General features: G+C 31.6%; 1 protein-coding gene across 27 annotated transcripts in view; it reads right to left on the bottom strand.

Moving 5' to 3' along the window:
* LOC129805674 (tensin-2) overlaps window positions 1-14,836 on the bottom strand; it is a 253,929-nt gene that overhangs the window by 74,253 nt on the left and 164,840 nt on the right. For all 27 annotated transcript variants that reach the window (XM_055853723.1, XM_055853735.1, XM_055853738.1 and 24 more), the window contains one exon: window positions 5,073-5,114. In XM_055853723.1, the coding sequence (XP_055709698.1) occupies window positions 5,073-5,114 (42 nt within the window). The remainder of the gene's footprint in view (window positions 1-5,072; window positions 5,115-14,836) is intronic.

Raw genomic sequence — 14,836 nt, 5'->3', positions numbered from 1 at the left:
TTTTAAATTTATTATATGATATTGTCATACTGTTACAGAATTCCCCTGCTGAAAAAAGTAACGATTTTTAGTGGATATGTCTTCTGTCGTCGTACACTAAAAAAAATGGGGGTGCGATTGACTTTTTTTCCTCATAATTTTAACACTTTTTAGGTGTAAAAATATATCAACATTTTTTAATGTTAATTTTACACCTCTTTAAGAGTAAAATGAACATGAAAAAGGGTCATTTTAACCCCTAATAGGGGAAAGTGGTCTGCCTTTGAACGAAAAATGATGTTCAAAATTTGAGATTTTTTTCAGAGTAAACTACAACATGAGTTTTACTTTTCACTACACCGAAATATTCTCTTGTTCATTAAGCTTCTATGCTTACCCCATTCAGGACTCGCAAGTCCTCAGTTTTTCCTGGTGAGGAACTTGAAAATGTGATGTCGATATATTCAAAGGCAGCCTGCATGGTCTGCCTTTGAATGTAGTTGAGGCAGCCTTTGAATCTTTTTACTGAGAATATTAGGGCTGTAACATGAAATGGCCCATAATTAATTAGCATGAACCCTAATGCACTCACTAAAACCATCACTGTAGTCAAGTCATTATACAACAACATTTTTTACATTTTTCTGAAGCATTGTTTTTCACTGGAAAATTTATAAGAAAACGTCATTTGAAGTTGACAATTGTCAGTTTGAAACATCCCGGCCGGAGCAAGATAGCATGTTATAAGTATTTGTATGACATTCGTCAGACCAAAGTAGGAGTTCTATTCTGCTTCCGGACAGGAAGCTGTCAGATGTTTCAATGCATGGAAAGAGAGGATTCAAAGGCACACAACATTAAGATTCAAAGGCTGCCGCAGAGCAATATTTGCAAACTTTTATCACTCACAAAATTTGTCTCATCTGAATCAAAATGTATTTGGAGAAATACCATCCAAGAATAACCTTCTATGACTCACAATAGAAGATTTGTTCGAAAAATTATTTTAATTATGAAAAAACACATGAATTGTGGAACATCAAAATTACAGTTTAGAGCTCAGATTCGTTTTTTTGCCCTAGCACCTAGAAAATAAGAGCTAGGGTCTGCATTTTTTGATGACTTGTGAGGATTATGAATAGCTATCTAATAGTTAATAGAAAAGAATTTATGCTTTAAAGAAAAGTGAAAAAATTACAATATTCAAAGGCTGCCGCATTCAAAGGCAGACCACTTTCCCCTACACCTAAAAAGCATAATATTTACACTGATTTCGGATCAATAATGCAGTGTAAAATTAACATTTCCGTAATGTTATTTTAACTTATTTGGATTTCTCTCAGTGTACAAACTTTACGTAATATCTATAAAACTAAATTGATTGAAAATTTAGCGTTGTTGGCTAATAATGTGGCTTGTGTTTTTTTTCATTTGTATTTTTTGCTAATTTATCCTACAATAACCAAGATGTTATGCCTCTAGATTATTTATCAACGTTAAGATGCTAGTGAACGCTAAAAACTGCAAGTAATTTTTCTTCCGATATTTTTATGAGAATTAAACTAAATAAGAATTTCAAACTTGGTAAATTTTCTTGGATTCTCTTCAAAATCAACTATATAATTTTTAAGTGAAAAATAAATTAAAAAGAGATTTTTTTTCTGAACTTGTTTTATTTTAATCCTTCAAACAAGAAATAATAAATTCCACTCACTTAATACATCTGATATCAGTCTTTTTTTCTCAATTGTAATCTATAAACCAGTATTAATAAAATTTTGCAACTCTGTATTCAATAAATTCCGTCAATTTATGGTAAAATCTGCGTAAATGTGTAATTTTAGCAATAAAAGCACGAGATTGAAATACATGATGGAAAAGAAACGATAAAAATATTCATTCACTTTGTTGTTCAGGATTGTACTTCATTAAGGGGACGATCTCATTCAATTATATTGCATATGAATGGAATTAGTAACAGAAACCAGCTTTAAAACCATATTATACCGTATTATATACTACAGGAGAGCAACAATGCATCCTCAAAGATTATCACGGGGTATATTGCATATAAATTTTATTTTAAGTGTATGATTGCGAGTGGAGATAATAAAAAAAATAATCGAAAGTCTGGACAATAAAGAGAAGTTAAGGAAAATACTAACATCAAAGGCGCGTGAATTTATCGATTATTTATTGTTACATGCAATTCTCGCGAGTTTCACATAAAACGTCTTCTTATCTTTTGGCTCACATTTCACAGAGACTAATTTATCTCATAAATGAAAGAAGAAGCGCCTTAAGCTACCGATACCAGATTTTTCCTTTTAATTCCACACTCTAAAAAAAAAGTAGAGCTGGAAAAATTGTTTTGTTGGGTGAGAAACCAAAAAGAGTTAAAAAAAAATAACCGATAATGAGAAAGAAGTTTATAGCACCCTTAATCTCTGATGTATCTTTAAAAGCATTTCTCACACAATAATCACATGCCAATGATTTATGAGCCAACATGGGCGGGTTCAGTGGATAATCATTTGGTTTATGCCATGCAAAGTGTCAAGAGTTTGTGGCAATTTGATTGACAAACATTGCAGAACATTGCACTTTAAAATGATTTTACACTCATGGGAAAGGCAAATAAAATAACCCTCCTGAGAATTCTCTCGAGTATCCATTCGTGAATAGAATGGTGAAAGAAACCAATGAATAGTTATTTGAATATGCTAACTTTCCTCTCAAGTGGCATATTGTCTCTTATTCGCAATTTTGCTTTATTTGAATTTTACCGCACATCAGCTTTTTCTGCTAAATGTACAATTGCTTGGATTTATGTCCATCACTGGAGTTCCCCATAAATTCTGCAACTAACACAAAAAAAAACAGAAACGCCAATAGATTCTTTATTTGTGGCACCGACATTTGCTTCAAAACATCAAATGCTTTTCTATGTTGTCGAAACCACAAAATATTTGCAGAGAAAGAGTTATTTAATTTAACGAATAATACACCTTCTCAAGATTTTGAGTTCAAAGGTATATTTTACTTAATGGAATGCTATTAAAATTAATACATTGGTCCTTCAAGTCTCTTGGGGGAAAGTTTTATGAGTCGTTTATGATCTTGTTGATTAATAATCTTCGGTACCAATTGTATTTTTCGACTCGAACATAAAAAAGAAAATCTAAAGATCTAACACCTTTGGGATATAAAATTTATCGTTCTCAAGCCAGGAAAACTAATCAAAACCCTATTTCTTATTCTCTTATGCTTATCAACTTATTTAATTCACTTTACAAATAAAAGACAAAATCATTGAATTGTCCTTTCGGTCAGTAAGATGGTTTTGTATCCTTGTAACCTTCCGTGTTCCTTGGGTGCAATCTTAACACACGCTTTATCAGCAGTTTTTTTTTAATTTCATTTTCTCTATTTTTTATTAGGCATAATTCTTTTAATGTTTCATGTTTAAATAAACCATAAAATAACTTTTGAAATAAAGCGATTTTATCTTGATTTGAAATAGCGATATTTATATTTGGCATTATAACAATTTTGGTATGCAGTTTCTGGATTACTTTACTTTCTGGGTTTTATTATAAAAATTTGAAATAATCTGGTAGATCCATGTCATGCTAATCGGTAAGAGATATCGCTTTCTGGTCTTCAGCGACCCCCTCCCCGTATATTCCAATATTATTTAGGATAGTTTTTTCTCTTTCCCTGCACCCGCCCCCATCATCTCCACCAATATCATGTTTTTTGGTTTATTTTGAAAACGGCTCCTAGAATTTTTTTTTTAATTTTCGAATATGTTTTGGAGGTAGTTATGGTCAATATTTCGTCCTTAGACACCTATATCCGAAAAGCATTTCGATATTGAATTTTCGGAAGTCAAAGTTAAACTACTTTGGAGTGCCTATTTTTAACCGATTTGCTTTTTTTGAATTTGGATTTATTTTGAAAAATCTTGAAATTTCCAACCCGGATGCTTCGCACACAATCGGTAATGAATACTTAATGTACCCGTAAATGATATATCTGTCTCGGATTTACCTTTTTATTAAATAAAAAAATAATAAATTTGATTCCGACTCCGCAATATATTTTAAAAACTGGGCAATATCTCCTAGTTTTTAAAATATGGGTGTGATTTGCGATTAGTTACATTTATTGAGATATTATACACTGAGAGAAATCCGAAAAAGACAAAATAACATTCCGGAAATGTTAATTTTACCTTGCAGTATTGATCCGAAAACGGTGTAAATATTACCCTTTTTAGGTGTATTACGGGTTAAAGTTAACCTTCTTTCATGTTGATTTTACCCTTAAAAGGTGTAAAATTAACATTAAAAAATGTTGATATATTTTTACACCCGAAAAGTGTTAAAGTTATGACGAAAAAAAGTTATTCGCAGCCTCTTTTTTTCTCAGTGTAGGAAAAAATTTAGTTATTACGAAGCTTGGGATCATACGAAGCATGGGCTCTTTCCCCTGCATAATCATTCAAAAAATTGTTAAGGCCTTGTAGTAAAATTTCCTGAATGTCTATATAAGGTTCATGCATTCTGAAAATTTAGTGAAAATATCTAGGTATGTGATGGCGACTTCTTAAATATTCTATTCTTCACATGACGACAAAGGCAAGGTAACGTGGCTAAGAAATTGCAGAAGGGGAAAAATATGAAAGGTTGACTTGTTAGGCAATCTTCCGAGGTATCGTGAACTAATCAACTGTAATTTGCACTATGAGAAATACCAAAAGATGATGAGAAGATCCCTCAAAGCAGTGGGTGTCGTTTCTTCATATTGAAAGATCATACGATAAGACACGTATCTTCACAACTTCCTCTATATGGTAGAAAAAAGCACATAGTAGAGAATAATTACACATGACACCATCACATTTGAATAACAAAGTAATTGATATGGGAACAGAAGAACCCTTGATAAAAGCCACTAAATGCCAGAAAATCCTAATTTATTGTCTCACAGACACCGAAAAAGTGAAAAAGTGAGAGAATTTAAATTCGTTTCTTGATTACCATACTACAAAGTGCACCTCAATTAAAAAGTCAAATTTTCACACTCACCGATTGCGACTTTGGAATAATTGGTTGGCTCTCGTGGTTCTTCTGGAAAGAGCAAAAAAAAAAGATGGATAAATTAGTAAAATTGTGTACTTTAGTGTTACAAGTTGTAATAAGATATACGATAAAATGTGTTAATAATTTAGTTGTATGCCACGATCGTTTTTTCTCCCATGTTGAGATAACCCCTCATAAAGGAAAATTACTTAACCTTCACGCTCTTCACACATGATCTACAAGAAATCATTTCAATAATCCGTGAAGTGTAAATTAATTCCTTTCTGATTGCCGTGCTAATTGAAAAACAATAGGAAAATAAGATAAATCGAACAAGACAAAGGTGGTCCTAAGTTTTTGCATCCAAATCCAGAGCTTAAATGATTGATTGACATGGCAATTTTTTTTTTAATGTAGAATTTTTCACTAAATTGCACTAATTGCTCTTGTCACATTTCACACTAGAACGAACCTCATAATCGCTGGAATATTTATTGTTGTGACAAACTCGCTCCAGAAAGAAGGAAGCATGGAGCACCGTAAATGCTATTCGATAGAGGAATGTTGCTATTGAGCAACGTGCTGTGTCAGGATTTTCTTGGACGTACTCGCAGTGCTCATCATACATCACTCAACTTTAATTATTGCGTTGACTAGCTGAAGGGTGCATAGTGAATATTTTGCAGTTGGTATTATCAGTTGACAGAACTTTGTATTAATGGAGCTATTGCATTGAAATTATTTTAAAATTCTACAATATTAGAACATACATGTACTAAAATGACTAAAATAAATCGCAACAGAAATTTTCATTTATTCTGTGAATTGTTTTGGATTGTCTATTATAATTTGACATGATTTTTAAACTATGGATCTATTGTACTGAAAATTATTTAAAATTCCCAAAACGTTTAGCACATGCACGTACTAAATATAAAACATATAGAAAATTTCATTTTTTCTGTTCAATAATCCGGATAGTCTGTTGTAAGTTGACTGAAATTTTAATCTAATAAACTATTCCATTAAAAGAATTTAAAAAATTTCAAAACATGTAGCTCATGCATGTACTAAAGTAATTAGTGGCAAAACTTTAGGGGAAAGTTCTCTCCCTTCGAACATTTATGCCTTCGAATAATATCAATTTTTATTTGGTTTTCCTGAGAGACTTACACATTTCTATTAAATATTAGTTGGTTTATCATCAATTGTTGAAAATTCCATGATAATTTAGTGTAAATCTCTTACGAAAAACAAAAGAAATTCACATTATTCGAAGGCCTGAACGTTCGAAGGGAGAGCACTTTCCCCTATAATTTTAAAGAAATATTTTGAATGGAATACAGATTATATTCTTTTTCATAAATTTTTCAATTTGTAAAACTTTCGCATAGAAGATATTTCAAAATTTCAAATTATTTAGAACATACATGTAGTGACATAAATTTTCAATTTCTCTGTCAAGTGTATCGGGTAGTCTACGCATTAATAGTATGTTATAAGATGACAGGATATTCCACCTGTGGCACTACTGCATGTACAATATTTCAAAATTTCAAAACATTTAGCACATGTTCTAAAATAAATAGTGAGAGAAACTTATAATTTATCGTGAAGTATTTCTAATAGCATACATGGTTCACAGGGTTTTTAAATAATAGAAATTTTGCATAGAAGAAATTTCAAAATTTGGAAACATTTTTTAGAACATGAATGTACTAAGATAAATTACGACTGAATAATTTTTGATGTTAAGTGTTTTGCAATGCTTTCACTTGGGTAGTTTATCTAAAATTGACAATATTTTTAATGAATTACGCTTTTCCACTGATGTTATTTAAAATTTTCAAAAGAAAATTATGTTTTAGTACTTCGTATCCCCTTTGTCGGTAGTTAAATCTTTAATAACTTTTCCTGTGAGGGAATTGCAAAATTGTTATATATTTTTTGAATTCCTTATTCCCTCTGAAAGCAAATATATTTATCTAAAAACTATTTGTTCGCATATAAATTTATCAATGTGATAGCTCCATAAACTTTTTAGTGCTGAATATTATGGAAACACACTGAAATTCCGTTGAGGCTTCAAAAAATTTTGTGATACCAAATATCTGAGTTCGAACTAAATTCAGAGGAATAGAGGAAATTCTAATAGTACTTCAGAGATATTGATGTTCCCTCTGGAAGTCTCAAAAATTTTCATCAAAATTCACTGGAGGATTTTAACTTCGAAACTGTCGCAATGCGATGCTCTACATTCAAAATTGTTTATTCCACAACACAATTTGGGCACTTTTTTGCATTCCAACTTGCCACGAAAAGTCACCAATAACCCCATGAATGCAAATTTAATGCAGTCTGCAAGTTCTCAGCCATGGAAACCACCGTGGAATTAATTACTGGCTGCAACTTGGACTCCAATTAAGTGATATACACAATTTTTTGGGGACAACTCCATCAACACTACAAGGCATTTGTGGACCACAAAAAGCACAAACTGCTACTGGGCTTTGAATTTCCTGGTGCGCAGGACAAAAATTGGAGGGATTTTGTGGGAAAAGAGAGACCAAGAGGAGGGTGATTGAGACATTCTGGCGTCTCCGGAAACCTTCTCCACGTTATGATGCAGCAACCACTTGTTGATTTCATGAGAACTTGTACCAGGTCATGAATGATCTATTCTTTGCATACATTTGAGTTGACTCTAATCTATGAGGCATATAGAGTAAGTTTAAGAGCCAATAAATTGATATTGACGTTTTAAATCGAAATGCAATTAGCAGCATTCTTGTTTCATTGCTAATATTACACCAAAGATGCAAGTTTACTGAATGATGAATACATGAGACAACTTTTCACCTGAGTCTAACAGAATCAAATCAAACATCAAACAGCCTGTGCGGTGTTAAGACTATCTGAAACTTATCCGAATGAGTTTAATTAATTGAATGGAAATTGTTGTCTATTTTTTTTCTAGAAGATGAGAGATCAATAAAATGGAGCTATTACATTGCAATATGTTAATAAAAAAATAATTAAATCCTGAAATAAACATTTTACTAGTAGAATAAATAAGTTTGTAAAGATCACATAGGTGACTTTAAAAAAATATATATACAACAATATGAAAATTATGAACAATATGAAATGGTGAAAATTTACCAGTTTGTTTTGTATTGAATTGACATAAGACGTTGAAAAAACTTCGCCAAATATTTTTTATTAATATAATATTTATGTAATAGCTCAATTTTTAATCATTATGGTTTTTCCACTCAAGGAAAATTTCAAAACGGTAAAAAATTATATAATATCCATATCTCGTGATTAATTAAATAATAAATTACATAAATTAAATTGTAATTAAGAGAAAAAAACCGTGAAAAATTTAAAATTTTAATTGTCGAGTAAAATAATATATCTCAGAATTTAGAAATAAAGTGTGTTAGCACAAATATTTAAATTTAAATATTAATACGTTTTAGATCAGAAACATTTTTTGAAAACGAAATTTCTAAATATTTTTTCTCACACTTATTTATTAGATATGTTTTAGATGTTTATCTCACTCCTTTGTACTCTTCTTCTTTTCCTTTTCAGCATCACAATAAACTAAATTTAAATTTAAGAGCGAACAAGTGGCATTGACATAGGAGGAAGTGGGACACCTTTGAAATTAGGATTTTTCACATATTTTTAAATAAAGTTGAGCCTTATCGTGATATAATTTAGCTGCACAAAGAGATTGAGAAGCTAAATAATATTAGGATATGGCTCAGTTCCACTTAAACATAGGAGAAAAATCCCAATTTCAAAGGTGCCCCACTTTCAAAAGTGCGCCACGTCCCCCTATGCAATATTATCTTAGAAAAAAAGAATGGAATTTTTGATTTCATGTAATTTTCCTGCTCTAAAACTTTCGTTTATTTGAAGATTAAAAGAATTTTGCATTATCACGTATGACATAATAAATGTGAAAATCATTGCGAGTTTTATGAAATTAATTAAAAAAAAATAATTTTGAAAAATTGAGTGTAAAAAAAATTCAGCGTCCAATATAAATTTTATATTAGATTAAATTTAGACTTACAAATCATTAAGACTGAATCGTTGCAAACTAACCAATACAATCAGTATAATTTAGCTAGATGAAAATTTTGGTTTTCCTGTTGTTTGCGCACCCATCATTTTACTCTCACTATAAATCTAAATCTAAATTCAAAATCAAATTTGCTGTGCAAAAGCTAAACTATAAACGCACGTTTGACATTACGTGAAAAACAAAACATCAATGGTGAGTGTTTGCACAAATGTTAAATAGGCAAAGTTAATTGATTTATTGTGAAATAAATAGTTTATGTAACAGAAAGCTTTAAATAAAATCAGCGAAGGTCTGACATTGATCTTCAGAGTGGCAAATGATCGTCTTAAAGTTGACTCAGATGTTGTGAAAACATATATTACAACATAAAATAAATATCAGTTATATACAAATTCAACAATCTAACCAACATTATTTATCTGTAAATCAAATTTCACCAAACCGAAAAGATTAGTTTGCTGCATAAAGTCAGAATTGAGGGGATGGTGAAATTTGGTCTAGTCTCACTTGCTTCTGGATAAAGTGGTCTTCAGACTAGAAGTTTAGCCCAGTTCCCAAAGGTATCAAAATCCTAAATAGCGAGCAATTGTATTGGTTTTCTGAGAAACTAATAAGTCATTTATTTTTAAAAATCCAATATTAAGCTAAATTTTTCCAAAAATTGATTGATAAGAAATAAAAGCAGTTAAGCCATATCGTTAAGCCTTATACGGGCTTCAGACCTTCTCTAATATCTTATCAGTCAAGATTTTTTGGAAAATTTTGACATAGGATTGGCTTATTAAGGGCAAATGACCTATTACCAAGCGTCTGGAAAGTTGGCCTTTTTATATGGAGCTATTTGAAGCCAATACCTAAATTGATCTCGGACTCAGCTCACAGTGCTCCAAGGAAAAAATTTATTTAAACAAAAATTTAGTATATTTATCCCTCCATACGGAAAGGTATCTTATAATACGGAAAAACTTCTCACTTTTTAAATATTTAGCATAACGATTACGAGTGCAGAAAAATTCCCATACGTATTTGTATGTGAAAGTAAGAAATTGGCTTCAATTTTGAAGGCCACTCGCCGGGGACTAGCCTATTACATTTTGAAAAATCAATAAAATCGGTTGCCGTTTAAGGTTTTGAGACCCTCGGGAACTGGGCTAAACCTCTAGTCTGAGGACGGTCTTAGGTCTGAAGATCGTATAAACGACATTTCTCTGTGTTCGTTGTTGTCATGACTGGTGGTTTTGGAACACGACGAGGACTATAGGGTAAACAGTCGTCACAGGAACCAATATAAAGAAAAGATTTCCTTTTTCACTTTTCATTGGAATAGCATCATAAATGAGCGTTTCGAATCTTTAGGTGTAAGTACACGCCATAATTTTTCATATTTGAGAAAATTTCATTGAATTAGGGTCGAAACACTTCTTCTTGAAGGATCACTTCTTCGACAAGGAACCCTTATTGACACCTTTGTCAAAATGATGAAATTTATTTAATGTTTAATTTAAATGTTTAAGCATTTTTTTAGAGGAATATTTTAAGCAAGTGAATCGAATCCAATATTTCTTACCAAATATAGTAAGTGTCATGAAACTTTTATCGAACAAAATTTCCGATTTTTAATAAATTATTTGTCTATTGAACATTTAATTACATTCGACGAATACATACAATTTATATTTAGTTAGTTAATGTTTCAATATATATTATTTTTATGTAAAAATGAGCCATGGCGAAAAGTGGTAATATTCTAAAATTGATTCACCACCTGCCGCCATAGCTTTCCAACAGATGACGCTAACTTCACATCATAGATTCTCAGTTGTCAAATCTGCTTTGTTTACTTTCTGCAATAGTCTAATAATTTAATTTCTTAATTAAAAGTGAAGAAAAATCATTTGATGTGAGTAATAATAAGGTGATCATGAGGAAAAAGAAATGCTGAATGTATTCTTTGCATTATACTGCCCAAAGTAATCGAGTTTGAACCTTTCCAAGTGGGTGGCGAGAAATGGTTACAGAACTGGCGAAAAGTGGTAAAAAGTGGCGGAGAAGTTGTTATTTTTGCATTGTTAATAAAAATAAGTTTTTTAGGTACTTCTGCGTTAAATTGTTGGACTTTTGTTTTGACGAATCTAGAGCCAATAAGTAACTTTGTGTCAAATTTGAGTTATTTGATTATAAGGGGTCGAAAGCTATAATACAGTTAATTTCACTTTTTCCTAAAAGTAGCTATAAGTGGTTACTCCACCCTAGTATTAAGTCACACATTTCCTGAAAAAAAATTAATCAGACCGTAGGTCAAATTCATTAAAGAAATATGGGAAAGAAGTGTTCGAAGGTAGTATGGGTAGTATGTGAAGCCTGAAAGCCTCCTCCAATACCTTATAAACTCTTCTATCCCAATTCAATTCTTTTGAAAGAGATTTCGCATCTTTTTAATGTGCACATCTAATGTTTTATTAGTGTCATTAGTTAATAAAATTAAGAATTCGTGGTCTGGCAAGCAAATTAATTTACAATCTTAACATTTTGGCACTTTATTGGCCTTGAAAAGAATATCTTCATTATAGTATATCATTGGGAACTGACAGTGCAAAATGCTGTTTTCACAAAATTATGCGGAATCCGATATTAACTTATAAATCAATCTTGCAATGTTAGTCATGGTATTATAAATATTTTGCTGTCAGACCCTAGCTTGGATAATATACGTATAGAATAGGTAGAATGTGAATCTTAACAACTAGAAGCTTTTTGTTTATAATGATTATTTTTCTTAAATTTAGTATATAATATATTGATTTTACAAAACAAGAGTCAAGTTAATGTAGTTCATAAAGAAAACCATCTCATCCTCTAGTCTTTCTGTCACATTGGAGGTCAAATACGGCTGATGGAATATCTATGTGACCAAGATAGTGATGTAACTTGTGCAAAAATAGCAAATTACGCGTTCTCTACATCTCTTCTTAATTCATTTATTGCAAATATTTGCATAAACACTAAATACACTTGTGTTAATTATCTGTCGCAAATTAAACAGAGTCTCCACAGTCGAGTTTTTCCAAAGTGTGTGTGTATCACTAAGGCAAAGAGTTTAAGAAGATGGTCTTCTTCTATAATGGTAGGTTTTTTGCATAAAAAGAAGGCAATCATGTGGATTCTATAGATTTTTTGTCACTTTTTGGCTTTATGGTTGAAAATTCACCAAATTCGATTCATTTTGCTTGCGAAGAAGAGATTCCCGGCATTGACAAAATGAGCAATAAAAAAAAGAAGAAAAACTTATGCAAATGGAATTCACGAGAAGTGGTATAGAAAAAGAAACATCTTGAGAAATAAACACGTTTTTCGCACATTCACTTAGTTGAGAGACTTTGGAATATTGCAAATTTTTAGGTAGATTTTTGTGTCCCCTATATGCCTTCACCTAGAGAGCCACCTAATTATACTTTCATATGTGTTAGAAAAATATTCATATGCTAAACATCTATGCAAATACGAGCTGTTAAAATTGACGACCTTTTTGGATAAAACCAGTCAACACTTTTGATTTCGATGTTAATTTAGCGCTTTATTGATATACGCTTGATTTTGGTGCCATCATTTGAAATTCATGTAGATAGTTTATTGTATATAGGGGTGACTTTTTTTCTTAAAATATAAATAACGTCATGGTTTTCGAGCTCAAAATACTCCAAATTATTCTATTTTATGCACGAAACCACGGTTCATCCTTAGAGACTCGTATCATTGCTCGAACTTCGCAGAGAGAGAGCACTATGTATATGAAATCCATTGATTTATCACATCTCAAAACCTATACTTTTATTTCTAGCTTTTAAAATACATTTTTTTATAAATATTTTTGTGATAGACGATTTAAAAAAATGATGTACCGTTGCGTAATGGTCATCACTACAAGCTAAACAATATATGATTTAGTGACTTGGGTCCTTGAAGAACCCCCTGCCATTATGCCCTACACAGACTTACGGCTCAAAGTGGTAGACGACTTAGTGGAAAACTGATAGGAGTAGGCTGATCATTATTTTGATTGCCTATTGTAAGAAAATTTAAGACTTTCGGGAATTCGGCTAAACCTCCAGCCAGTAGACCATATCAAATGAGAAAGATTTTTTTTCTACCTGCCCTTATCTTTGAGAACAAGTTTTTTGTTGGAACATAAAAATACCCTTTAACCATTCCTTCAAACGTTTTCTCAAGGTCAAATGTAAATCAACTCTAGAGAGTTAATTTGTCAACAACTGTAGACACGTATGGATTTATTTGAAAGGTTTTTGGAATTCATGAGAAATCAGAATCGGTTTCAACTGGACTTGAATTATTGGCTCCGTTCAGTAAAAACCTTTCGAAGAGACAAAGCCACTCCAAAGCCAAACCAAACCTATTCGAAAATCTACCGGAAGCCTAAAGTGCAAGTTCATATACCCGCCGCTTTAGCGCTGATTGTTCTGCTATTTCGAATTTCGATATTCTTGACACTATTCAATTATCGTCAACAACAGTGTGCAAACTTTTGCTGCAACAAGTGAATTTTTGTGTAGTTTTGTGGAATTTCAGGATGGTAGAACGTCTTAATTGCAATTTCATTCAAAGAAATGTCCTTTTGATTAACTTGCTCACTTTTGTGTAACTTGTCGGTTTAAACGTTCGAACTTACAACGGGTTTTTAGGTAATTTCTCTTTGATATACCTTCGAATCGGTAAAGGAAAAACCTTAACCGGAGAGAGCTCTCAAATCGGAAAGGTTATTACTGAACGAGAGGATTAAGGAACTAAATCAGGGAGCTGTGCTAAATTTCGGACAGCTTGCAATTTTGGACACTTTGGTTTTTCAAAATATCATAAATTTTTACCTTTTTTTTAACTTTTAGAGATTTTACGATGCCATAGAAGCAAATTAGCATTGTTTCTACCAACAAGATACTATAGAAGAAGCCTTTGAAGAGTTCCGGAAGGACATGGGACTTCCAATAACTTTGTGTCCGATATAGCACGCAAAGCAATATCTATATTTTGTTTAATTTTAAATAAATTAGGAATTATAGAGAAAATAAGTATGGTAAACAATTAAATATGCTAGGTTCTAAACAAAAGAAGGAAAATCTAGCAAAAATGCAATATGTATTAAAAGTATTACATTTTAAATTTAGGACTTTGGAGCTTATATGCAACATGACATGATCAAAGTCACGACGTCACGAGTACGAGCATTCTGCGATGTTGGAACACTCTGCCCCCATTTTTTGGGTGTGTTTAAACAATTATTTCAGCAGACTTGATTAACAAAGAAAGAATAGCAAAAGAGGATTTCGCGAGATAAAATCCCGCACAGAATATTTGCTAAAGGTAAATTTTTTGTCTTTTAGAGAATTAGCAATTATAAACAGGTATTAAATGGACTAAAAAAAAAGTAGAAAAATAAACCATTTTCCATCTCATTCATACCGATTTTTGAGCATTCATGAATGCTAAAGAAAATCGTGATGAGTTCTGGATATACATTATTGTATTTAAAATTGGATTCATAATTCACACTCGTGAATCGCAATGAACATAAATGTGATTCTTCTCCGAAGAACAACACAATCACACAGAAGTTTGAACAAGTATAAGATTTATAAAAAAAGTCCAATTTACGTGA

This window comes from Phlebotomus papatasi, chromosome 3 (genome assembly GCF_024763615.1).
Source record: "Phlebotomus papatasi isolate M1 chromosome 3, Ppap_2.1, whole genome shotgun sequence".
Taxonomy (NCBI): domain Eukaryota; kingdom Metazoa; phylum Arthropoda; class Insecta; order Diptera; family Psychodidae; genus Phlebotomus; species Phlebotomus papatasi.
Note: the sequence above shows the minus strand (reverse complement) of the source record. Positions and strands in the feature narration are given on the sequence as shown.